This window comes from Blennius ocellaris (assembly GCF_963422515.1).
Source record: "Blennius ocellaris genome assembly, chromosome: 15".
In the NCBI taxonomy this organism is placed as follows: Eukaryota; Metazoa; Chordata; class Actinopteri; order Blenniiformes; family Blenniidae; genus Blennius; species Blennius ocellaris.
The window spans coordinates 12,365,081-12,392,587 of NC_137664.1; the positions used below are offsets into that span (position 1 = coordinate 12,365,081).

General features: G+C 38.8%; 1 protein-coding gene across 1 annotated transcript in view; it reads left to right on the top strand.

The window, feature by feature from the left end:
- The window catches only part of nsmfa (NMDA receptor synaptonuclear signaling and neuronal migration factor a), a gene marked incomplete at both ends in the record, with an annotated part of 47,375 nt that extends 21,055 nt beyond the window's left edge, over nucleotides 1-26,320 (top strand). The window contains 11 exons of the mRNA XM_080510316.1: nucleotides 1,057-1,125; nucleotides 7,700-7,752; nucleotides 10,332-10,421; nucleotides 15,664-15,794; nucleotides 16,332-16,415; nucleotides 16,561-16,594; nucleotides 17,643-17,713; nucleotides 17,863-17,942; nucleotides 19,095-19,197; nucleotides 23,306-23,381; nucleotides 26,223-26,320. Of these exons, the coding sequence (XP_080366442.1) occupies nucleotides 1,057-1,125; nucleotides 7,700-7,752; nucleotides 10,332-10,421; nucleotides 15,664-15,794; nucleotides 16,332-16,415; nucleotides 16,561-16,594; nucleotides 17,643-17,713; nucleotides 17,863-17,942; nucleotides 19,095-19,197; nucleotides 23,306-23,381; nucleotides 26,223-26,320 (889 nt within the window). The remainder of the gene's footprint in view (nucleotides 1-1,056; nucleotides 1,126-7,699; nucleotides 7,753-10,331; nucleotides 10,422-15,663; nucleotides 15,795-16,331; nucleotides 16,416-16,560; nucleotides 16,595-17,642; nucleotides 17,714-17,862; nucleotides 17,943-19,094; nucleotides 19,198-23,305; nucleotides 23,382-26,222) is intronic.
- Between the last annotated feature and the right edge of the window lie 1,187 nt (nucleotides 26,321-27,507).

The following is a 27,507-nucleotide window of genomic DNA, read 5'->3' on the forward strand; positions in this document are numbered from 1 at the left end:
GAAAGTAAAGTAACAACAAAGATGACCCCTGTTATTAAAGGGATGTGCTGTTTGGGGGAATTTCTTCAAGCCAATTTCATCTCCTCACCCAGAATGCTGGTAACTATGGAGGAGAATCATAAAAACACAGAAAACCGTTATCTTGAGCAGAATTGGAGACGCTTCATTTTCAGCTTTGTTTCAGCTTTCAACAAATGTAAATCGGCTTCACAGGACCGTTGGGTCATGTCTCCCCTAGTTAACAACAATTAAGTCTGCTGAAGACATAATCACACATTGAAAGTGATGCATTTCACACCATGTTTGTACTTTGACACATAAATGTCCGGCGTGAGCCTGGCAGTATCACTTCCTGTCAGTCAGAGCAAGTTTCCACAGTGGCTCGTGTAAATGGACCACAGGTTTCCTCAACAACTCAACGGTTTCTGCTGCAGATTGCTTGCTTGCTTGCTTGCTTGCAGGATTTTAGCTGAGAAAAAAAACAAATGTGCCCATGAAAGTTGGATGCACACAAGGCTGGGAATAAGAAATATCAAATAGACAGCACTGGAGAAGTTTTGGAGTGTAGCTGCTTCTTGAGCGCACAGACCTTCAGGAGCTATGTTCGGCTAGGATAAGCTGCAAACTCCACACAACTCAAAAATACTGGAGGATACAAAAACAAGCAAGCATGACTGATTCTGGGGAAAGTATGAGAAAGTATAAAATCCCCCTCAAAACAATGTTTACCTTCAAGGGAAGCTTCAAAGCCAAGATGTCATACAGGGTCACCAGACCAGTATTTCTCTTGGGTGATGGATTATATCAAAAGGCAGACTGGCACATTTCTTCGCAGGGCAGAATAGAAAATGAGATTTCAGCGAGTGATGTGATTTCACCCTCTGGTCTTTGTCGTGTGAGCTATCTGCTGTCTACCGACAGCAGTGTCCTTTTCACAGCCAAATACACCCTGCAGCTAAACGCCGCGGCATCAGCCTCCCCGCACTGCCCTGCCCCTCGCTACGCTAGCATTGCCCCTCTCTCTCATCCCTTTAATACTGTGCCACGTCCTGGCAGGGCTTTCCGGGGATTTGTGCAGAGAAAGAGGAGAGAGAGGGAGCAGGATTCTGCCCAAGTCATCCAGAGGTATGGAGTGGCCGTCCACAGCCAGCGCTGTGCTTTGCTCGAGCACCGCTGGCACACAGTTCTGGGTTTGCCTCCGCCATTGCTTATTTACAGCGGTATAATCTGACTAAGCCACGGAGTCAGAGTGCGGCTCCTGAAGGTGCGACGACGTCAGCTGCTTTCAGAAGCCACTAAAAAAAAGGAACTGCTTACCGTGCCCTAATTTCCAGGTCAAACAGACGTCAATGAAAAGTGAATCAGACCTTTATTCTTTGATGAATCATCCAAAAATGCAGAGTTTAAAAATAGCCTAAATCATAAATAAGCTGTTTCAAGCTGATAATTCAAATAGGAGCAGTCATAAAAACTTCAGCAGTTAAACCAACAGAAGAAGGTACTGTAGGTTTCTGCAGCATTTTAAATTACATTGTTTATTTCTTTTAAAAATGGGTCACCAAACACAAGCGAGAGTCTAAAGCCTATGGAGTGAGCTTCTGCAACACGCCGAGTCAAGACTTTGATTACAAGTTCAGAGAGCGTCCCACTCAGGCCCAGATGCTCTGTCACAAAGGGGCAGATGGAGACTGTGACACCAGGCGATGCATCTCAATTACATTGACATGTCCGTGTCATCCATCTGCAGTGTCGACGTCATTAACAGAGTGCGTTATTTCATCAAATTGAGTGATATGAACAGAAAAAAAAAAAAAAGACATGGGAGAACAAACTTTAAGTGATGTCTTCTTGTAGAATGAACATGTTTCACCATTGATAGTATTAAGACATACTTCAATAATGATACGGATGGCTTGTGTGGTTTCCATAGATTTTGCTGCAATGTAAATGTCAATCATTATTGAGATGATTATTTGACTGTTATTTCCTCAAGTTTTGTTGATAATTTTTGGTTATTTTTACATTTTCTAAACCAGACATGGGCATTCAGCCAATTTATCAAAATCTATATCTCTTTATTCTTCAACCGGTTACAAGAAGAGGCTATGTGTTTCATAAAAAATTTTTTTAAGCTTATTTAACACCAAAACTCTATAATTCTAGTATTAAATTAGAAATGGCATGTAGATTTCCAGAAAAATGGTCACGCGCTGGTGTTTTGTGTTAGTGATGAACTTTAGTAGCCCTCACAACGATTGGAGTTAACCAACTCTGTTCAAAACTGTAATTATCCATAGGCAGAAATGACATGGGGGGGACAAAGTGAATTTCTGAACTTCCCCCTCCTTTGGAAAAACACATTTCTTCTAATACCCATGTCATAGCAATAGTCCCCCCCCCCCCCCCCGCCCATAACATCAAATGATAAAACATATGTTAATATAATTTTTCTATCCTTTTATTTCAATGCAGAGATAAGCATTTGACCATCATAAACCTGTTGAAAGAGGATACATCAAAAGATATAAATCAAAAGAATAACCTTGCAGTTTAACAATAAACGGCACTGGAGGCATTGTTTTCTCTTCCGTGGATCATTTTATGTTTCTGTAACCAACAGACAACCCTTTGAAAACGACAGAAAGCGTCTTTGGATGAATGTTACGGGGCTTTTATTTGTCTCAGTCTTTTCAATTTGATTGTTTCATTCTACACGTGCGAGTCTGGATAAAAAGCCTCATTGTAAGAATGGAAGAGGCCGTGGAGATGATTATTTTATTACAGTGGCACTTTAGTAGGCAGGGGTTCTGCAAAATACAAGTGAAGTGTCGTTCTCTCCATGAGGCTCCTGCTGTGTTTGTGCTGGCAGACTGAAAGGTTTGAACTTTTTGTAAATCCAACACAACACAAATGAAGGTAAAATGAACTCCAGTTCTCGACAGAGCAAGTGAAGGAAGAAAAGTAAAAGAGCCAAATCAGCATTTGCTGTTAATCAGCTCATTATTTCAAGAGGAGTCCTTTTCGTTATTACAAAGAAGAAGAAAAATTCTGCTCTTCAAGATGTTCACTTCCTCTTTAATCAAGCCTGCATGATCTCCAATAACAATGCACCCTGAAACTTTTGAGTAAGTGGTGCTGTCTCTTTTCTTTTTAATCAGCCCTCTACTTTATATTGCATACTCTGTTTTTTTGTTTTTTTTTAAATAAACTTCCCAAAATTATACTCTCCAAACCTTGTTTACTCAGATCGGATCTCTGGTAATTTTGCTTACACAAACAAAGCACTGACTCTATTGTGTTGCTCAAAATAAGACCGCACAATCACCACAGGCAATATATTTTGGTTGTAGTCTCCATCGTTTTCTTTGCTGCATCAAAACACAGAACATCAAACCAGAATACAACAAGAAAATGAAAAATCCAACCTCAATAAATAAAGGAACCAAGTAACTTATCATTACTCTCACCTGGACTGTAATGCTACATAAGTGATCACACATTTCTGCTTTTTCATTCAAGTTTTCAGTCTGCACTATTTACCTCTGTAATAGTAACATTCTGATGTATTTTTTTTTCTTATTTTGAAAGTAAATTATCCAACTTTTTTACAGCAATGTTACTAACGAGTACCAACAATGTGTACTCAAGTCCTGTCACTGTTACGTTGCTTCACTAGACTCAACGGCAAGTGAAATGAAGGTACTACTGTTAGAAATACTCCAATGAATGTACAAAGTACTCTTTAAGCAAAATGCTATGACTACTATTTATTCATTTTAATATAGTCAGCAGCAGGTAAGCCGTTCAATTCGAAGTACTTTTTTTCAAACCCACTCTAAGTATCGGTTATATTTTGGTGTATTGAATTGAATTGTCCATAGATGGTCAATTCAATTGAATTGTATTTATTTGGTGTCAAATACAACACAATATCCACACTAATAGTCCCTACAGGAAGCATGTATATACTGTAAACACCATAACGCTGAACCTTGTAGAAGTCCAGGTTTTAGTTTACCTGTATGAAATATCTTCATTCCAATAACTTTTCTAAGTTTTTGGAGTTTACTGGGGTCATCACAGCAAATCAACGCAATCTTCTCTGTCGACTTAACTATTTCTTTCGGATGTCCTTAGTACCTATAGACTAGAGACCTATAGACTATCTGATGATTTGAAAGTAGTATTTGAAACAGGTTACATGGTGTGAATTGTCCTTAAGTATGAGTAAAAGTATACACAATAAAATAAACATTCCCAAAAGTACAAAGAACACCTAAAATGATCAAATGCTGATAATCAAAATAATGGGGGATTTTATATTATTTTACCTGAATAACATGTTAAACAAGACTAGTTTGAAATGAGTAAACAGTTGTATAAAGAGCCGAAGAAGGGAGTGGGAGGAGCTGTCAGACTCTCACTGGCAGGAGGTGGATGTAGTTTCTCTCACTTCTTTCTGTCTAAATCTCGTTAAAGCGCAGGTTTAAGTACAGGACATTCAGACTGACAACTCCTGTCTGACTCATTGCATTAGCGTACAAAGATCTCTTCTTCAAAGCACGAAGCGCGTGGCGTTGCTCATGTGTAATTACTAGTGATGCGATATTTGCTTGTCTTTAACGAGGCTGTTTGTCGGTTAATAAAGTTACGAGTGACATTTATAGTTTCATGTTACCTCTGTCCTGCTGACATCACGACGGAGGTAAACCGGGGACAAAGAGAAATCACAGACTTTTTCTCTCTCTCTTTCATGTGACATCTATATTTGTACACTTCTCCTCCACCAGATAAACATGAATATACTTCCCACTCACTCATAACCACACGCAGAGACCATTAATAATGAGTGTCGCCTGGCAGCTCGGTGCACTGATACTGTGTGCAGAGGCGACATGGGAGGAGCGCAGAGAGATAAAAGGATGTTTATCTGGGACTCTTGCATAGAACATTATGTCAGCATGAGGCAGCAAGTCACCAGGAAGGACTACATGGACCTCAATGCTTTTTTTTATTAAAGATGTTCAGTGAATTTTAGGTGAAACGTGGCTACAACAGCATGCATATTTGTTTAGCCTACGCATAATCAAGATATTTATCATTTCAATATCAATTTACTGGGAAAAAAATGGGATGTTGAACAAACCTTTGATAGTGAAACTACGTCAGCAGTTTTATCCTATTCAGCTCTTAATTAGTGTGGATTTTATTACTACGTGTGTGTGATCTGCTGTTGGACAGGTCTAAAGCTGCGTTCGCCTCAGATGTACCATCCCTGTTCATTTGGATAAGACTGAACACACCACAGTTTTTACTTTTTGTCCTCGGCCGGCCTGTATTTTGATGTCATCTAACCCAATTCACAATTCATTAGCGACAAAGATACACAGGATTCTGCTGAGTGATCTAATATCTCCAGTAATAGCCCAAATAATCGCCTTTTTCCCAATGCAAATCCTGTTATATATATAGACAGTGGGTAATGACTTCCTACTTCTCTAGGATAATGAGTGTGTATACTATATTAGCAGGAACGTCTGAATACTTTGGATTTAACACTGAGTAAGCCTTTTAGAACTAACCTGAATAAGTTTCTTCACACAATTAGAGCAAAACCCTGTGCACGAGGAAACTACTTTTTTCACCTATTACACTCAAAGACTGCATTAAGAAAACTCAAGGTTTCTGCTGCCTCAGCAGCTTCAGTTGAACTAAAATAGCCACTTCTACTTTAAGGTCGAACTAATAAGGTGAGCTATTGAGAAAAATCTTTTATATATATCTCATGTAAATGAACTGTAATATTTGCACTAAGTATTTCCCAAACTTAATATTTGAATGTGGTCGGTTACAAAGTATGATTATATAAGCCAACCGAGTTTCTGATAAATGCATTAGTTTTGAGGAACGAAGAGGAGTGCATGCTGCTTCGCTATCAGACAGACTGTAGAGGCAGAGCTGTCAAACGTATGGCTTATAGCTCTGATGCATACCAACAGATCCAACACTGCAAAGTGTCAAGAAAAGACATCACTTGCGAAAGCAAGCATTATTCCTTATTTGGTCATTGGGGGGGTCATACAGTATTGATGAGATTAGCACATATATCACAGCACTGTGACCCAGAACGGAGCTGATTGCAGTAAGAAGCTGCAGTGAAAGCGTGCTAGTCTGAACTTATGATCTAAAACTTCAGACTGCGAGGGGAGTTTGTGAAAACATCCTGTGTCGTAGCAACAGGAACTTATCAACAGTGGGCTTCATGAAGAATAATTTTCATTTTCCTGTAACCTTTAGTGAGCTTGTTATAAGATTTCCACGTCAGATTCAATAATTGTAATTGACCCCTGCAAACATGATGTATTCCACCTTAGCATGAGCACTTCCATGATTATTCAATGTAATGTTTGAACTTTGCCTTATCAGAAGCTGTCCTTTCACAGAATGATGTCAAAGATTAAAAAGTTCTCAAGGAGGAATCGTGGGGTAAAAAAAAGCAATTTAAAAAAAGGAAAAGCGATTGATATAATTAAGATTAAACTTGAGAACTGAAATTGCAGAATTCATACATAATGACGTGTAATTTAGATTGGATTTTGAATTCTCAAAATTGTTCCAAAAATAGAAAAAAATACAACCCTCGAGTGAAAAACTTAACTTATCTGACTAATTGGGAAATAGTGCGGCGTCACATCTGAAGCATCTGTAAAAGTTTATCGTACCTGAGAGATGCTTAACTGGACGGGAAAGTTGTTCCATTCATGTTCTGCAGTGAATGCAGTTTAGTCACACACAAGTTCACATTCACATGCGAAAGGGATTAAAGAGTGGCCAGTCAATATCAGAAGTATGTTCTTAGACTTAGTAAGGAAAGCCCCATGCACAGAGAAAGAATGGACTGAAACCTGTGATATGTGAGGAGACGTTGCCCACCACGACCAAATTGGTGATTGCAGCAATTTCTTCTCAATCAGTGAAACTATTTGAGCTTATTGAACTATTTAAGAGGGAACCTGTGTAAAGATGAGTGCTTAATGCTCAGGCTCAATACTTCAAACTGTAATGAAAATTACACTTTAGGTTTGTTGAAAGCCAATTAAATGTGAACATTTTCTTTACTGATTTGCATTGCAACATTTGGAGTTGTTCATCGGTTATTGTGCTCTGATTTTACTAGTCCAACCCAATAGTCCAACCTGAACTTTATTTTTACCCTCAACTGAAAGGAGCTCTTGGACTTTGTCTCAAACTTAATTATAGCGCACAGTATTGTTCCGGTCTTTATGTCAAAAGGAACTCTGGCCAAAACTCAGACGTCTTTCTCTGAGGAGATCCACAAACAGATATTTCAAACGTACCAAATATAAAAGCAGGGCTTCCCTTTTGGCTGGCGTTATATGAATGAGTCTCCCGAGTCTCATGACGCAGCGCTAAAAAAGATGAAATGAAGCATTGTTGCCACATGAAACAATACTCCCACACCACTTCCGTGTCCACTTGCACTGGCAGGGAAATGCATATATTTACCTAATTATCTCTTTTACAGCCTCTGTACAAGTGCAGAAGCTTGACACTGAAGTCTGCTCTTTTTGTTTTCCCTGGCTTTATTTCCCACCCACCCCTTCCTCTTTCTTTCTCCTCTTTACATTTTGGTCCTTTCTCTCTTATTCCTCCTCCGCTTGGAATTTGCTACCCACAGGAACTTCCGGAAGCATCTTCGGATGGTGGGCAGCAGAAGGATTAAAGCGCAGAGTGAGTCAGAAGTGTGTGTGTGTGTGTGTGTGTGTGTGTGTGTGTGTGTGTGTGTGTGTGTGTGTGTGTGTGTGTGTGTGTGTGTGTGTGTGTGTGTGTGTGTGTGTGTGTGTGTGTGTGTGTGGTTGAGATGTTTGCTCAAATCGACTGTCATGTCGTTCACCCCGCCATCATCAGTGTGTTGGGTGTTTTCTTTCCGGTGTGTGTGTGTGTGCATGTGTGTGGCACCAAGCACAACTGCATTACTGGGATTTCATGTGAACAGGTTCATTTATCTATCGGTGCGTGTTTGGTAAACCGGTGATGTGAGCCTTGTGCATGTGTGTTGACGAGCGTCTAAGACGTGAAGTAGGTGGCCTTTTGCTGTTGTCTCTTGAAACGTTTTTGTTTGTTTGTTTATTTGTTTATTTGTGTGGCTGAAAGGTTTGCAGACATGAAGACGTGGCATCATTTTTAAGGGAGGAAATATAGTGAGGGAGTGACTGTTGGTGGCAGAAGGATGTGGTTGTGGGGTTATGTTGTGCGAATCAATTTAGATTTGTGAAGTTTTTTCTTGAAGCCGTTACTTTCAGAAAAGGGGGTAGAAGTGACTTATGAGGGGTTATGTTTTTAAACAAAACATTTTGTGAAGATACTTCAACTACATGTACCCTCCTTGACACCGACACATGTTTAACTGATGCACAAAGTCAACAATATGGATTTTATTATTTGAATTTTTGTTGTGGCGGTTATAAGAATCAGCATGTTCATGTTGCAAAACAGTTATTTGTTTTTTTTAGACAGCAAACTATGGGGTTAGGTTTCAAGAAAAATCATGATTAGTGACGTAATGTCCAGTTGGCTCCTCACTCGACTCAAACTCTTACTGAATGCATATGTTTTATTTTATTTAATGAAAGATGTCATTGAATAAAAACTGAGTAATCACCTTAAAGAAGGCAACAATATTTTACTCAACAACACACTGAGTTCTAATTCACTGGGAATTCACCATTGTGATCCAAACAAACTCTCACTTCATACAAGAGCACTGAAGCCTCTCACGACTTGATCCTACACTTTATCATGTGACAATTAATGAAATAAAGCACATAAGACAGGATTAACTTTTTTTTTTTTTTGTCCTAAAGAACACTTCACTGAAAACAGTGATTTGTTGCCATAAAGAGGGACTACTACAATCCTCAGCCGTGAACGCTTCATTTCATGGTGCACCATGTTAACACTTATCTTGTGTTTTACTGGTAAGACTTGCAGTGTTGGTTCAGATGACCACAAACACTGTGTGACCTCATGTGAAGTCCACATCACATATTCCTTCTTCTCTTCAGTTTCACCAAAAGTTAGTGATCAACACATATGCATATTAATAAACAAACATCTCGAAACACATTTCGCATGAGAATGATCAGATTGGCCTGATTGTTAGTTTGTCTTCCTTCAACACGATGATCCCATTGGCTCAACATGCAGGCAGCTCCAAGTAAAAGTAGGTTTTGTCTTAATCTTAACAAGCCTGAAACCAATTAAAGCCCAAGTGTGACATCAACTCTCACAATGTTGCACATCAGCAGATTTTTCTGCACTGTAGAGCTACTTTATTGCCCCAAATCTTGCTGCTGGTGACAGTAGCATTAAACTTATTCTACACCTCAGACATCCTGCTGCGAGGAAGAAATTGTTCTACCGGAGCTAATTTATTCCCCGAATAATCTCCTCTCACTTTCCTTCATAACTTGGAGTGAATTGATCTCCTCATGGTGAATTTCTCTTCATGGTCACAAAGTTTGTGACTAATAATATAAATGAATAAAATCTTAATTAGGTTCCTGCTGGCCTTGGGGGGAGGGGTGGGGGGGGTGGGGGGGGGTGGTAGAAAACAAAAACTTTCTCAAAGAGCGAAGCATTTCACATCATTAGACCACAAAACAGAACAAAACTTTGAAAAGAGGATAAAAGTTATTCATCAAGGGAAACCTTTCAAAGTCTACATCACAAATATGTCTTTTCAGGTGTGAGTGAGAAAACATTAAAAACAAAAAGGTTGACCCTTTTCAATTGTAAATGAAAAAGAAACATCCACTCAAAAAGAACAAGCAAAATGAGCACAACATGAGCAAGGATCTGTCAGCCTCAAAAGCACAGCCCCCCCCCAAAAATACTGCGCCTTGAGGGACACTGTTGATTAACTATGTCAAACGCTTTCAAGTAGTCTTAAAATATTCCGAGAGCTCAGTGATTACTGTTGAAGGCAGAGGTGATCTTGTCTTTGAGCAGCTCAGTAAATCTGTGAAAGAAGTCGTCTGTCTGAGTCCACGAACAAGGACGAGCAGCAGGTGGATTGTCCGTCTCCCGTTTGTGTGTCCGTTTGGCAGCTTGTGCGTTCGTGTTGAGGAGGGATGGTGATCGTGAGCACACTATCACCGTGCACTCGCTGCATCCGCCTTTCCGCCTTTGCACTATCGTGTGTTTTGGGGTGGTGAGCGTGTCGAGGAAGCGGCCCGCTCGTAAGGCCTGCCCGTGATGTGCGTGTGTGCGTATGTGCGTGCGTGACGATCTCTCCCCGCCTGCCCTAGCGTTCGCTGAGCGTAGATCGAAGAGTTTCAGCCGTTCCTGGAGCGATCCCACCCCTGTCAAGACTGACGCTCCCAATGAGCCCAGAGACAGTGAGTTAACACGGACTCACACATGTGCATGCACACCAACAGAACGTCACACGCACGCGTCCACAGGCGCCGACACGAAGCCGCAGATTGCACGAAAAAGAGAGGTGATCAGAAATTAGAACACAAATCATTTCTGCAAACGTCTGTTTGTGAGGCAAAAACCAGGCTAGTGGAGCGTAAGCTGGCAGAACACTAAAGAAATTAGCTTGTTAAAGAGGAATCTATGAGTGCCAATGAAAGTAAGTAAAAATGTTATTTTACTCACTTAAAAATATCATCGAAAATGGTTTTAAAGTGTAAAACTGGCCAAAATAACATCTATTTTAAAACCATGCACGAGTTAGAGTATCTTATTGTGTGCTAAATTTCAATGATTACATTTATTGTGAGATATACTCTACAGTGTTTGTGTGATTATGAAGATTGACATAAATCACTTGTCTTTTTTTTTTTCATAAATATCTTATACATTTGATAATATCCTCCTCATTCTACACTAAAAGTATATAGTGTGCATAGTGTAACTATTTAATCATGTGTTTGATAAATATGAACTTTTTATTAAAATGGGAAGATGTGAGGGAGTTACCACATATGGTCATGTGGCTGTTAAAAGGTTATATAATAAGTTGAAAGGACACTGGTGATGCCAGGTGAACTTCCTGTAGCTGCAAAAAATACATAACCGAATCAAGGGAGGTCCAGCGTTGTATTAAAAATAGAATCATGTTCAGAAATTGGAGGTGAACAAACACTTCCTCGGGACTCTTAAAACATGCTAAGAATGGAAATTTAAATCCATATGAAAAGGACTATTATAAATATGACTCAACAAGTAAATGACGTAATTTTCTATTCAAATACCATTAATCTACCTGAGTATTGATTAAAGGTTGTTGCTTCTTTAGTCTACATTTTCAATGAAAATTGTTGTAAATATACATTTGGAAAATTGATAGAAAAGTCAGGCACAGCATCTACTTAGGACAAGTGTTAATTTTCAGGATATGATAAACTGTCATGAAGGGATCTGAAACACCCTTTTTTTTGCAAATATACACAAGGGACACATATCCCACCCACAATAAGTGCATTTTAGTTTCCTCCCTTGCCTTCAAACATGCTCTCAACAACTTCAGCTAACATAACCTGGATGTTTTAGTTATATAATTATCTTATCACTGTGACAACCTCATACAAACGTGGCTTTTTTTACAATGATGTTTAGAGTCTGACAAAAGGGCTGCAGTGAAAACACATGTCGGCCCATGTTTCGTGGTTGCCGTGATAAATTACCCACGTGTCCCCTGGTGCCCTCACACTGTGACTGGCAGATTGATTGCAGCTCACGCCGGCTTTGTACTCGTTCAGTACTTTTGTCAGTAATTAATTTTTAAACACAGGTGGCTCATAAGAAGGTAAAATCCACTCAGCAGCATTTGTCGGCAGCAAAAATACTCTGACAATCAACATGTTGATATACGAGCTTGGGTCGACGCTGGGTGAGGGTGCAATGATGCTAAATGATTGTTCGTCTGACATGATTCCCATCTGAAAACAGGAGCAACCTTTAAAATGTGTCATATGACAGAATTATTAGTATATTGCTGTTGTGGCATTGATCATTTTAACACAATTGTATTGACTATAACTACCATAAGGTTGGGTTCAGCATTTTGACATTCAGCTGTTTCAAGCTACCGTATATAAAGGGCAACTTGTTTTTGTTTTTTTTAGATTGTTTAACATTTTATTTCTTAAACACAGCAAAATCAATTTGAAATCTTTGTGCTGAGTATTGCTATTTTTAGAGTGCACCTCGTGTGCTACGCTAAACGTGCCTGCAGGATAGCGAGCGACCATAGACACCATGAAGGCTGCCTCTGTCAAATGGGTGATTGGCAAACAAGGTAAAGATGAGTAAAATTAGAAATCTGGCATCAAATTCCGTTTGGTTTTGTCAATTTTTATTAACATTTGTGCACTTTGGTACTAAATAGATACTGATGCTTTGTCGTAAACGTTACAATACGATACGGTGTAAAAGAACATATCAAGTAACTTTATTACAAAAGAGATTTCTGATTCGTTCTAAACTTAGTCTACAGACAATAAATTTAATTGCACAAATCTTAAACTTTTGATTGAATTATATGTTATAAATTAACATTTCGCCGTCAGTAATCATGAACTAATCAATGTGACGGAGTTACTGAAGTTAAATTAAGCTTGGTACATTTGTTGAATGTGAAAAAGCAACACTTTCTCTCCAGTTAGTTATTAACATTGACGCTATTTAAAGGTTTCTTCTCCATCGAGGAGCAGCTTTGTTACGATTCTATTAAACTCCTGTCAATTAATTAATACTTAAACTAACTCAGACAGCACCATGATCAGAGTAGTATTAGTTTTGTCCTGAATCTATAATACTTTTGATGCATTAGTAGCTTTAACTAAGGGCGAGCTTACCTTTCTGAGATCTGTCTGCATCATATGTCATTATGTCTCAGCTGTGTTTCTGCTTCCTGATGTTTTCATGATCTTATTCGTCGGCCTCTCTCACGAAGCTCTTACATTTAGATTGGAGAGCATTTTATTACAAATCATTGAACTTACATGAGTCATGACTAAATTAATGAATCACTCATTTGACTGTCCCACACAGACACTGAAACAATACTGCAATACTGCTTTGTGCACAATATTAAGGCTGCAGGAAGAGACACATTGAAAGTAAGAGTGCACAGGAGGTGGTTGCTTTTAATTTCCAGTACACATTTAAATGACTGCATTTTTTTTTTTTAGATCAATGAAGACTAACTTCTGAAAAGTAAAAAAAAAAAAAAAAAAAGTGTAATTAGAAAATGCTAGATTTCTAAAGATCATCATATTTGAAAAACAGTTTCTGAAATTTCCTCACCAGTCAAATATTATTTGTAAGGATTGCCATGGGATCTTCTTTTAAATTATTATTAATATGTCAGTATGAACTCTGTAGCTTGAAAATGTAAAGCCACTTTTCAACACATTTGGTCCACGTCCTCCACAGGACTTGGAATCTATGAATAAATTTGCAGTCTGTGCAGTAGATTGTTTTCAATCAAACGCCGATGTGACATTTTGTCGTCACAGGTTTTGAGCTCACTTCCTGGTTTTGGCAGATCGAGGCAAACTAACACACGGACAAATCGCACACGATCACACGTACAAACTGACTGTCTCTGCCGTTGACTCTGACCCTGTCCGTCTGTCTCCTTATGACCGTGGGTCTTTCTTCAACTGTGTGACCCCGTCTCTTTCCGAGTATGTCCTCCAAACTGGAGTGTGCGTCCCCGTCCAAGTGTGTCAGCCGCTGCAGATGTTGATGCGAGGGTGTGCGTGTCTCCGTGTGTCCGTGAGGCTTTCAAGTATACGAATCGACACACACTGTTTGCATGCTGTTTGTCTGCGTGGATGTGTGACTTTTTTTTTTCTTCTCTCCATCCTCATCAGTGTTTCAGTGTTTCACGATGTGACAAAAGATAAATGAATTGTTTGTCTAATGGTGCTTGATGCCTCATTCTTCCTCTCTTAAGGGAGAAAGGCATTCTTCTTTGTTATTCAACCCATGGATGTCCCTTTCAGTCATTAAAAATTTATTTTTGTTCATCTTTTTCTCCTTCTCACTCTTCCTCAGTTCCTCTTTTAAAAACACTATACGCCTTTATATCTGTTTTAACATAAAGTTAATATAGTAACAATACAGTTGACATTCAGGATGACCTGGGAGTTTTTGTGATGATGACAGATGAATAATAACTGATGAGGTCTCTTCATATAATTCATTCACAGTTAAGGGCATGCTCATTCTGTTTAGGCGTGCAGCTTTTAGTGTGTGGCTGGATTAAGATTATAGTAGAAAAGAGAACTGAACTAATGTATGTAACAACCACACAGGAAATGTTGGACTGTCCGTCTCCATGAATATTTGTTTTAAGCTGTGCAATATACAACCTAAAAATACAAATATAAAAACGTTTATTATCAACAACCTAGAATTCTATCTTAGATGTTCCTCCCCATGCCAAAAACATAGTGAAAAGGAAAACAGAAAAAATAAATATGTAGTTTGGTGATGCTTGCATGTCAGCTGTCACATGTATGGAAACTTGTATGTATATGTTTTATATGTATCGTGTATTAAAAAGTGTATGTGTAGCTTCAGAGATAGTAGTTATCATTTCAGGGGATGTACGTTTGATATGATGAATTATGCCTACTATTATTGCTGCGACTTACAACTACAAGAATTTATTATAGTTTCTTTTAAAGTTTATAGAAGTGGAGTAAAGTGGGGGGGAAATATATGAACAAAAAGAGATTTAAATAAAAAAGTTTTAATAGAGAAAATCTAGAGTGTAACTAGTCAAAAACAAATACGAGGGTGTCACATTTTGATAGAATTGAAACGTGAACTTGCCTGGAGAATCACTCCACAGTCAAGAGCTACGATGGGCAAATTAGATCATTTTGAGATTTCCACTTCACTACTGGAGGGCCAAACTGTGAGAGTACTGCAATCAATGGAAATTATGGATACTACTTTTATAAAATATTTGATTAATAATTATAATCATAATGACAAATAAAAATATTATCCTTCTAATGACCTGTGAAATCAAAAATGTCTTAACTTTTGGAAATTTGCTGGAGGCCCACAAAGAGCAGCCATGCCAGTGCATGTCTGGTCTGTAGAGATCATCACAAGGACTTACAGCACGTATAGTTTAGGACAGTAAATCTTGGAATTCCCTAACGTTGCAATTGTATAAGTTGCAATAGATGATCAAAATACCATAAAGATCCCGTCACATGAATAATGGAAGGAATGAAACTCCATCATACCACTCAGACATCAGAGGGCTGCAGACAGCATCAGTAAACACGTGCATCAGATCATTATGGACGAAACCTTACATTTTTCTCTAATCTCTTCAAACCCGCTGCCACACTGGATATCAGTCATCTGACTCTGCTTCTCGCTGTTCCATCTGTCATCTTCCTCCTGCGCTGACACCTTTAACCATCCTTCCTCCTCTCCTACACACTGACTGAGCTTCACTACTTGGCCACGTCTCTCCTTCACTCCAAAGTTCCTCTTTTCCTGTGTCGTCTTTCTGAACTCACAACGTGACTCCCACCACCACTGACAGCCTCATTATCTCGCCCTGTTCCCTCACCTGTGTCTTCTGATCTCTTCTAGGTGGAGACCTGCAGACTTCCTGCAGCACTCTGGAAGAGGGAGGCCTGGATGACAATGTGGACTGGGAGGAGGAAAGAGAGATGGAGAGGCTGGCCTGTGAGGGGGACGACTTTGTGCCTCCCAAAATCATGGTGAGAGATCATTACCAGATTGATGTGCTGGAGAATGAAACAGCGAATGAGTCAGCAGGAAATGTGGTTTCTTTGAGCAGCTCCCAAAAAAATGACCAAAGTAACGGCAACTGTCACCTTATGTTTAGATTTAGCGTTTCTTTATATCTTGTTACAGTGAGGGATATTGAGTGCAATACCTCAGAAAAGAAAGAATCTAGATTGCTAAATCAGTGATATCTGGTGACAGGAAAGCAAAATGTTATTATAAACTCATAAATTACTAACAATTCCCAGCTAAGATGAGCCTGCTGCTGGGACTGAGACGTGATTTACAGGCACAGTGCCTGAAATGCTCTGAAGGCATTTCCTCTCACATCACTGCATACGACACAGAGCTGTGCATTTCAAACAAAGAGGGTGTGATGAGAATTTTAATGCCTCTCCATTTCACTTCTCATTCCTTTTCCCATTTTCTACCAGTCTTCCACCTTTTGCTTCCCTCACATCCAGTCTAACAAATTAATCCTGCCCTCTCTGCTCCTGCTTCACCTGCAGCTGATCTCCTCGAAGGTCCCCAAGGCGGAGTACGTTCCCACCATAATCCGCAGGGATGACCCTTCCATCATCCCCATCCTCTACGTGAGTCAAACACACAGCGGATGTGGAACAATCGGCGACATACTGTACATGTACATGTAGGACTTAGGTGTAGAAATAAAAGCTGCCCCTCATCTAAATAGTTAAGTTCTATAAAAGTAATACTGTATTCTGTGTTTTCCTTCAGGACCATGAACATGCAACCTTTGACGACATTTTGGGTGAGTGTTTCTGTTGATTGTGTTCTGAGATTTTGAACTTTCAATTTTATTATTGAAATGCACTGTGTTTAAACTTTGCGTTTTTGTTACGTTGGAACTTCTAACTACTACTCTACAACAGATTGCCATTAATATTGACACAATTTTGCCCATCCCTTTTAAATCAAAATTTTGTAAAAATACAATCACAGGATTGCTCAGTTTTACTACCATTTATGACTTAAACAGGGGGACATTAGGGGGACATAGGGATATAGTGTTTTTTTAAGGGGTGGTTAGTTTCTATGATGAAATCTTGTTAACATTCACAACTTAAATACAATTAAAATGGAATATTCAAAATGGAATATTCAAAGAGCTATCAGTTTGATGTGGAACAGGAGAGGTATAGATAAAGAACCACAGATGACATGGTTTCCTCCTTTTCCTTGAGTTGAGCCTGAGGAGTAAAGTCTGACCTCTCACTCACAGTGAACTCCAGGGGTCAAAGGTCAGAGACATATCTCAAGGGTGAATCTCTCTCGCAGTAAAATCATTTCACTTGGATCTGGATAATATGGTGTATTTTCCTCAAGACCAGTGTCCAACCCTAAAAAATGACTAAAGGACTCCTTAGGACTGGTTTGCACAAAAGCCTGAAATTAATAATCATCTTCAGTAGATATTCCTTGGAGTTTTAGTTAACTCTACACTGAATTAAGCTGCAGCAGAGCAGCTGAAAAGATGCCACTGACTATCATTTGCACAATACAGATTTCAGATTTCCGTTTGAATGTGTCCCATTGATCCGTTTTATTTCAATGTGACATCTCAAGCTGCTGCGAGTTACACTCTGTTGAGTTCAGTTTATATTACATCTTGGGCTTGAGTCTCTGCTACCTGATGTTACGCCTGTACTTGAACTTAGCCTCCAGAGACTTCCTCTGTGTTCACACACTCACACACCCCCCATGCGTTGTCACTTGTCCCTATATATTCTGCTTCTCTTTCCCTCCGCTGCTCCCTGTCGTTCACATCAATCTCACCCCCATTTCCTTCTCTCTCGCAGAGGAAATCGACAAGAAGCTCACGGCTTACAGGAGAGGAAGCAAGTTCTGGAGGATGCTCATCTTTTGTCAGGTGAAGACACAGTATACCTAGAATGCCTTGTAGATTGTACGAGTTAATTCCTGACTGTAGCATTAATGCATATGTTCAGTCCGGTTGCAAAATTAAAAACCCAACATTTTCATGCACAGTAACAACTGTGATGTGTTTAATTCTATTAGGGGGGACCTGGTCATCTGTATTTACTGAAGAATAAAGTGGCAACCTTTGCAAAGGTGGAAAAAGAGGAAGACATGAGCCAGTAAGTTGATGTTGGACTTTTAGGTTCTGTGATATTTAACAAACATTAGCTCATGCTGTAGATTCTCACACATGGTTATTGATAATAAACCTCATTTTGATGAGGACATTTATGTATTTAGATTTTATGGCTGTGGTATTGTCAGAAAATGTACAATGAATGGGAGCTTCTGCCTCTTTTCTCCAAGATAACTTCCATTTTTAAAAGTTATTCAATATTACTGTGTATTAAGGTGCTCATTAATATAACGAATTCTATCAGTCCTTTCAGGATAAAAAGCTTTATTCCCATGATTTTTGGCTGTTTTTTAATCATACAGATATCCAAAACTGTCCACCAGTAAAAGTGTTATTCTGTGTCCTTTCAAGAATAAACATATTACAGCCTTAATTTATTTAATGTTAACATTTAAAAAGTCAGAATATGAGTCATTAGAGAGCAGATGATGGAAACACTGCAGAATAAAGTCTGTGAAAATAAAGAAGACATAATGTTGAGCTGTTATGAACCATGAAGCCGAATTTGATCAAACAAATTGGTATTTTAATGTCATTAAGTCTCATCATGGTGAAAAAAGCAATATTGTCATCTCTCTAAGCTTTATCTGGAGAAAAAAAATGGACGTGATTTTCAACTAAAATTGACTTTTATTTCATGTTTGCACAAATATATGTTTGACAAATACTATTAAAAAGAAAAAGAAAAAACATAAAAAGATTTTTTCCTAGTGCTTGGTTAAACTGATTTGCCTCATGTTTGCTGTGGCTGGAGTTCCAGGATATAAACACTCTTACTGTAAACGAAAAAACATCCGAGATACTATATTGGGATGGAGTAGCTTTCTCTATTCCGTTTGTCATTAATGAGTCCTTCTATGAAGATTTTGACTCCTGTACATTTCCCATTGAAGACTGTTTGACCAGGCGATGTTTACCTGCAGAACTCCAAGCACAAGGTTGACCTGCTGTTTAAGTATAAAAGACTTATGTTCTGATTTAATAACTGTTTTAGTGAAACTCTCAGCAGCACACCAATGAGAAATTGCCATGTGATTAACAAAGGTTTATGTTTATTGTCAGCCTTTTATATGGGCTGATCAAAAAGAAAAAGAAGAAAACAAGCTGTGTAAGTCACTATAATTCTATTTTTCAGATTCTGGAAGAGACTCAGTCGCTTCATGAGTAAAGTCAACCCAGAGCCAAACCTGATCCACATAATGGGCTGCTACGTCCTGGGCAACCCCAATGGAGAAAAGGTATTCAATAATATTGAGTAGATTACAGCAGCACTGAGGTATTTGTTCTAAAGATTAACTGAGTTTGAGAAATGAATGGATGAATGAATGTACTCATATTATTATTGAATCGTGACTCTTACTTAGTCTTTCTTACGTAGGCAACAATTTCTCCAAAACTTCTAACTAGATTGATTGCAAACAAGAGCAAATAAGACTTTCTCTGCAGCCTGTTGATACTGATTTCAAATCTTTTGAAGCTTGAAGTTTATACAGCTTTGGTTTCCTGGTATTTTTTCTCCCCTGCTCAGTTTTCACTCCGATTTCCTTATATACTCTGCTGTTCACGGGCCTGCGCTTTCATTTCACTGCTCACCGCGTCTGACTCCGTCCGATAATCAGCATGTTATCCGCCTGGCTGTCTTGATTTCTTCCCGTCTCCTCTTCCACCTGTGTGACTATTATCTCCTACTGAATAATGTTACTGGATGAAGCCGAGCAGCTCACAAGCTGAGTGACGCCGCTAATGTCAACAAATAGAGCCACATGCACACACGCGAAAACAACCACGCACAAACAATCTGGCGCTTGTGTACAGACGCACACAAACACCACAGCCAGCGGTGTTTGTGTGACCGAACTGTCCGTTCCAGTCACGTCTGCCAAAACTGCTTTGTTATATAAAGCGGATCTCTCCAGGGTTGATGGACAGTCTTCAGTGCCGACTGCACATCAGCGATATCTCCTCCCCAACAGAAGCATTTGTATCTCCAGTGTGTGAATACAAAACAACCAAATTGGTTGCTTTTTTTTTTCTTCTCTTGTCTCAAGAGTTTGGCTCCATTCCTTTTTCTTTTTTCTTTTTTTTAAATAAAAAAAAAAAGAAAGACATTTTTAAATACATTACAGTCATTCCAATTTGCTTTTATAGAGAAAATAGCCCAACATATCCACATGAGCAAGCAGGTGTGTTTGCGACTGTGGAAAGGAAAAACTCCCCCAACAGGGAGAAACCTTTGCAGAAACCAGACTCAGAGGTGGCTGCATTCTGCGGACCGGTTGGGGTGAAAGGATAGAAGAGAGGAGAGGAAAGACAGAGAAAGACTTGGTGGGGAGATACATACAATACCCTTGTTAGTGCTACATACATTTTTTTTCTTTTTAATAATACAGTAATCACAGTGATCAAAATATTTTCCAACTGCCATGAGATTAAACCAGCCTGAGCAACAACAGAGCAAAAACCAAAATAATCACAACAGTTATAACAAAAGCAAAAATAAAAGGACATAAAACAAAGAGGAAAAAAAAGAGAGAGAGAGAAAAAAGAAAAACAGAACGAAACAAACAAACAAACAAAAAAAGAAGTTTGGCTCCATTCCTGAAGCTCTAAGTGATAGTTTCCAGCCAGAGACTCAGAGAAGATGAATTCATTCAGCACCTTTGTCCAAAGACAGTTTTGACTGCTTTAACCTTGAAACCTGTTTCTCATTTTATCTTGACCACTGCTACTATGAATTTAGCACATCAACCTTTTATGGATTCTATTTTGAAATTAAATATGGAAATGATTTCATCGATCATGTAAAACAGGGCTGCAGGGATTCTTCAGGGTACATGTATATATATAAAAGAAAATAGTTTTTATTTAAAAAAACATCTATTTCTAATTCAAAGTGATAACTTTAGTTGAATCTTGATCTGTGTTATTGCTAACCATTAGGCTGCTTTATTTCCAATAATAATAATAATACTTTGAATGTGTTTTTGCATACATCTGTGTGCAGATGACTTAAGTGAAGTGTTTTGGGGAAACTGCAGATGACAGCAGTAAATACTCTGCATTCAAAGGCACTTCTTCCAACTTTTGCAGTAGAAATTGTGCAGTTATGGTTGAGGCGCTCTGATAATTTTATAGATACACATAAAAACTGACTGTTTTTTTTTTTTTAAGTGGCCATGATTTGATCAAATATCTCAAGAGTGACAAACAAGCACTTCCATGAAAAATAAGCACAATTGGGTTGTTGTTTTTTTTGTTTTTTATTAATGTCAGAGCAATCAAGCTTTTAACGATGATATTAGCTGATTTCATAATGTTAGTTATCTCGATAATAATCCTTCAGGGCTGTTTGATTGGAAATGAAGCCGCATGCTGTTATCCCAGTTGGATTAAGGCCTCCAGAGAAGCTCAACTTTCCCACTCAAAATGCAATTTCACCGAGTTTAGCAGCTGGCTGGAGGACGGAGAGGTGAATGGCGAGGATGCAGATGGAGACCAGTAGGTGAGCAGGTCAGACAGGTAGCGTGACCCACTTCTCACACCGCGGCAGACATCCAGAGACTCTCCCGTGTGTTTTACTTTGTCAGCACTAAGTCTGCATCTTGTTATGTCTTGGGAGACGACAGCCATTGTTAGCCTGTAAGAAGCCACCCAGGACAGACAGGAGACGACCCGGCACGCAACACGTTGTTTGTTATGTGCCTGCAGCTCTTTCTGTGCCTGCAACCCCCCCCACACACACACACGTTCTTCCTTCCACATCAGACATCGAGCCATTTTCTTTTATGTTCTTCAAAGAACGGAAAACACGAGAAAATAAAAGCTTTGCTATACCATCTCCATTTTGACACCCTGGAGTGAAAAAACTAAGGCATATTTGCTCTTTGATTATTCCTGACATGGGGAGTTGTGCGTGACTGAATTCAAGAAGAAAATCCTTACGCTTTAATTTAAACTACCCAAAGGGAGTATAGATCCTAAAACTGATCTTTTGCTCACATTTAGTTACCAAGTCTTTGTTTTCAATCTAAATTATGCTTGAAAGACAATGTATTGGTCAGACAGAGACAGATTCTTTATTCCCTCTGGCCTCACCATCACTGATTTCTTTTTGTTTACAAGGACTAACTTTGGCATGTTTAAAAAAAAAAGGGGGGTGTTTGACTTTTTTCTATCTGATTCAGGGAGTCAAGATCTTTTTTTCCCTCAGATTGATTGCATAATGAGAGTTTAGCTGATTAACAGCTCTGGTTATGTTGATTCTGTCTTTAAGGTTCTCACTCAGCAATCATTCCTTGTCCTCAACAACTTTAAGGACCACAGCATGATCTCCTCTCACTGTTTGTGTTTTTCCTCCAGATTCCTTTTGTGCTCTCTATCTTTTTACGTTGCTCTCATTGACGCAGTGTTTTTCAGCAACCTGACAGTTATTGTAAATTTCAGCTGCATTGATCACCATCAGCATAAACAGACAGTCATAACTCCTCCTATGGAGCTGATTAATTCGACCTACTTCTCTTTTCTCCAGGTATTTTCTATATTGCTCATTTTTTTAGGTGCGGGTTAGTTATCTGGATGTTAAGTATACTTTTATTTCTTTGTGGAATACGAACTGTATCAGATTATGTTTATCTAGAAGAAGCAGATTCCGATGTGGCGGCTTTCTGCACCACTGGTTTGATTTAAAGGATAGTGTGAGAGAGAGAGAGAGAGAGAGAGAGAGAGAGAGAGAGAGAGAGAGAAGGACAGGATAGAGGTAGAGAGCAACAAATAAACAAGTTGATATCAGACTGAAATGCAAGTCAATGAATTGTTTGCTTAAACTTTTCCTCCAGGAAGCATGTATATTGCAAAAATATGGGTCCTAACAAAGAACACTGTGGAAATCCACAATTCACCAAGTTAGCGCTTCAATCCCAATGAAATGGCTCAGTCTCTGTTGTATGTGGTTCAGTTGCAGTTAGATTAGTAAGATCTTACTTCCTTTTGTTTTATGAGTTAGCTCCATGTGTTTAAAACCTTCCTACCCATGGGAACTTTAAAATGGGACACAAGGACCTTTTGCAGGCTTTATTGATTCATAAAAAGAAAGAGAGGTCATATGGAAACCTTAAACAGAAATGAACACCTCTGAAACGCGCTTCCTTATCTCTTTTTCTCTCCTTGTTACCTGCACAACAAGACACTGAATTTGTCTCTTTGGCAGTAACAAGCTAAATGCTTCGTTGTCCTCCTGTGCCTTTCTGCGCTAATGCGCTGCGACTAAACACGCGGGTTGCCCCGCTGCAAGCGTATCCGAGTGCTGAGGGATTAATTGGGGCTTGCTTTCTTATCTCGGCCCAACAGCTGTTCCAGAAACTGAAGAATCTGATGAGGCCTTATTCTGTTGAGTTCGAGTCACCGCTGGAACTGTCGGCGCAGGGTGGGTCCAAACAAACATGCAAATGCACTCACACATGCACAGTGATTCATGCACACTTACATATGCTTGTGTTAAAATTCAGTCCATATGAAATGTTGCAGACACACACCATCTGTCCTGCATTGACAACTGGTGAAGGAATTGACTTTCACAGCTGCGCGCTGTAAAAATTCTGATTTATTATCAGTGTGTCACTTCATATTTTCTTCCCATATCGAATATGTTTATCTGATTTTAATCTTATATATTAACATTTCATTTGAATTTTTCCTTTTCCTTCAGACTAAATCAATACTTTTCATTTAACCAGATATAAATTAAATTTAGATTAGTGCTCATTTCAATTTATTGCTTTGAATTTGTCAAATGTTAGGATTTCTTATCACTCCAAGTTTTCTTGCACGTCATCCCACTTCGGGCCTGACTCTTTGGAAATGTGTCCGTACAATAACCTGAGAATCCAGGCAATGATGGTCGAGGTCTCTCGACCTGTAAACACACTTGTCAGAATTTTCCAAAGAATAGACTTAGACTGACTTCACAAAGTCAGCCAGCAAAATTGTCTACAGATAAATAAAGACGAACAATTTAGACTTTAGCACTTTGTTGAGACATACTTCTTCTCCTCACTGCAGATGAGAGCATGGACGTTCTGTCCTCTTTTCACTGTGATAGTTGGTTTCGTAGAAGCCTGTATTTAGTGTTGGGAATAAGCGGCACTCTTTCACTGATCCAGACGGTCTCTTCTTTAACCACTCAGACATGTTCCCTTTCTATACTTTTCTTTCTTGGTGATAAAAAAAACCCAACACGCTCGCATCACACAAAGCACAGATAATTTGTACCCTGAAAAAGATAGATTTTTATTTATTTATTTATTTATTTTTAATTATCTAATTCAACTTTTCCTCCCGAATAAATGAAACTGTACAGGATCTTCTGCATTGGAGGTAAAACTCAAGTTTTATCTAAACATAACAACAATGGTATCAGACTCATGAGAGGCACGCTCTAAAAACAAAGGCAAAAATAGAGGAAGTCGAAGCTGAGAGCGTGTGGCTCTTTGTTTATATGAGTCAACCTCCAAAAACACTGATAGCATCTTTCATTAGATCTTTCCTGCCTCCTAAAAGCCCACTTTTTTGTTGTTGTTGTTGAAATGCCCACACCCACCGCTCTGGAAGGCTCCCTCAAACACCTCAGGTGTTAAAACATTTTTGAGAGACACATTCATACCCATAAGAAATACTGTACAATAAGATGAACTTGGTGCCATTTAGGATTCATAAAAAGATCAATGAAAAAACAACGATTAGTAGGTTTGGTCAAATCTGGTGCTGAAGTTGTAGATTTTTGTTTGTTGATTGAGAAACCCAACTAATTCAATCCAATTTCCATCAAAGTGCTGTCGATAAAAAAAATATACATTTAAGATCAAATGCACAATAAAACAATATGACAATAACACAATTTGGGAACCGAATGCAACAGTGAAAAAAATCTTAAGATTGACTTTAAAACATTCATTCCACAGGCCACTCTCACAATCATTTTCCATTTTATTTGACTAAAACAAAATATACTTGTGAATGTTCTGTGACCTCTCTGACTGACTGTAACTGACTGTAAATACAATTTGGCAACACTTAAAAAATCAATCCAAAGCTTTTCTTGAAGTCGAATATGAAGGAGAGGACTTCACTAAAGACATTTCAATATTCTGTTCACCCTTGAACTACCTCAGAACTTTAATCAATGACAGTGCAGACACACTTTGCTAACAGCTTCATCCTCAGTTCTTTCACAAGTGCAACCAGAAAGTATTCACTTTTTCCACATTTTGGTAGGTTACAGCCTAATTATAAAATTAATTATATTCATTTTCCTCTTCAGAATTCTACATATAATACTCTATAATTACCATGTAGAAAAGGGTTTTGCACATTTATTTAAAAATAAATAAATTGAGAAATCACTTTTACATAAGTATTGATGGTCTTTACTCAATACTTAGCAATTGCAGCCTAAAGTGTTTTTGAATGCGATGCCACAAGCTTGAGATACGTACATTATGGGGTAGCGTGTGGAGAATTTTGAACACAAAATGAATTCAATCTATTTCGGAAAAAAAAGTTGGGATAAAACAAAATGTGGATAAAGTGTAGCGCTGTGATCATTTTCTAGAAGGACTGTTTGGACATCTGTCTCAACATCACAGAACAAAAGAATTCAGAAATTCACACTCAAATTATTATGTTTAGGTGATGCATTGTGTTTTTGTCCAGACATTTTCGTGTTGAAATTACAAAATAGGTTCAGTTCCACCTGTTATCATACGGTGTTTGAATCAAATGTGACTTGAAATGACACAAGTTTGTAGTCTGCAAGTGTTCCATGAATGTTTTATTAATTTCTGGCGAAATTTGGGTCAAAGTTTGCCTGAAGTTTATGCACATCTCACATGCTACTTGCTCAGCATTAGATTTGCACAACATTCTTGTACAATAGGCACACAAATGTGTAACAATTGATCATTTGTGACTAATGCAAAGTAGTCTCTCCTCATTCAAGCAGTGAGTTTGTGATTACAGAAAGCAAAATCCAGCTCATCAACGATATTTAAAAGCTGCCAGATGAAGACCGGGCTGAAGGCTCATCTCTTGAACTTAAACTAAACTGAAAGAAGTCTGAGATGACTATGGGTTTATCCATCTCTCGCTTGACAAATCTGCTCGTGCAGTCACCACGAAGACAGTTTGTTGTTTAATTAAAATGAAAATTGTGCTAAATGCCTGCTATATAAAGATTTCCTCTGTTTTGTTTTTGTTTTTTTCATTTAAGGCAAAGAAATGATTGAGATGTACTTCGACTTTCGCCTCTACCGCCTTTGGAAAACTCGCCAACATTCGAAACTCTTGGACTACGAAGACTTTTTGTGACAACGGCACCTGGATAATGGGAGCAGCAGAGCCCTCCAATGCCACAACGAACCTGTTGAAACTGATCCAGCAACTGCACATTGCTCCGCTGTAGTGCTCGGCCCGTCAAGTCAATATAAACAGTCATGCCTGCTTTCATCCTGGAGAGGGCTGGGAGAGGAGAAAAGGCAATAGCAGAACAAAGAGGCTGAGGATGATGTAAATTATGCTGTGCCTCTGCCCTCCCTCATTCCCAGAGTGAGGATAGCGGACTACAACTGCAAAAATAGCCAAAACATTACCTAAAATCGGGAAAAAGCCAGAGACAGCGGGACTTTCCACATAATAATCACCAAATCTGACTGCCTCTTGAGTTCAAAAGTCCAAAATTCAAACGTGTAGAAAAGGAAATACCATTTTTGTCATGGCTCTGTTGCAAGGACGTACTCTTTGAAGCTGACACGCTTCTGAGAAATTGCTGAAACTCACCCTGCCATAATGTGGTTCTGTGTTTTGATTGGACCTCTCAGATAATCTCACATCCTGGAGACATACATATACATAAATAACCCATACGTCGATGTGTGTGTATATATATATCACATGAATATATTAGCATAGCTTTAGTCATGCAAATAATACTCTTACATGAGATGAATGATGCATCATTTGTTTTTTAATGTGCATTGTTGTGCAGTTTCATATGAAAATAACTCAGGTTTTAGCCATGAAGTAATTATTCTGTTTGTCTATCCTATCAAGATATTGTACTCCCCATTGCCATCACTTGGAATGAATGTATTATCTTTTTAGAAACGTGTCTTTAGTTTAAGGACTGAACTTGGAGATTTAGGGGATGAGACGTACAATGTGCTGAATTTTTTTTTTTTTTTATGTGTGTTTACCATGTTAAAAGAAAAGAAAACATGCAAATGTGTGTATTTTCTCCTAAAGCAAAAAGTATCACCACCATCATGCTCACATGCATCTGTATCATACGCATCAAACACAAACTCATGATGTATGATTCATGATGTCAAGAGGGATGTAACAGCCATCCGAGCACTCCTGCCCCTGTACTGGAGGAGTTGAACTATTAATCCCTCCTGCTCTTCTGCAGAAGGTTCAGGCCACTTAGCTGGCCCCCGTCATCAATGCTGGCTGCTCTCACTATCTGCCAAAATACTCTTGGCTCCGCTCAACGGCAG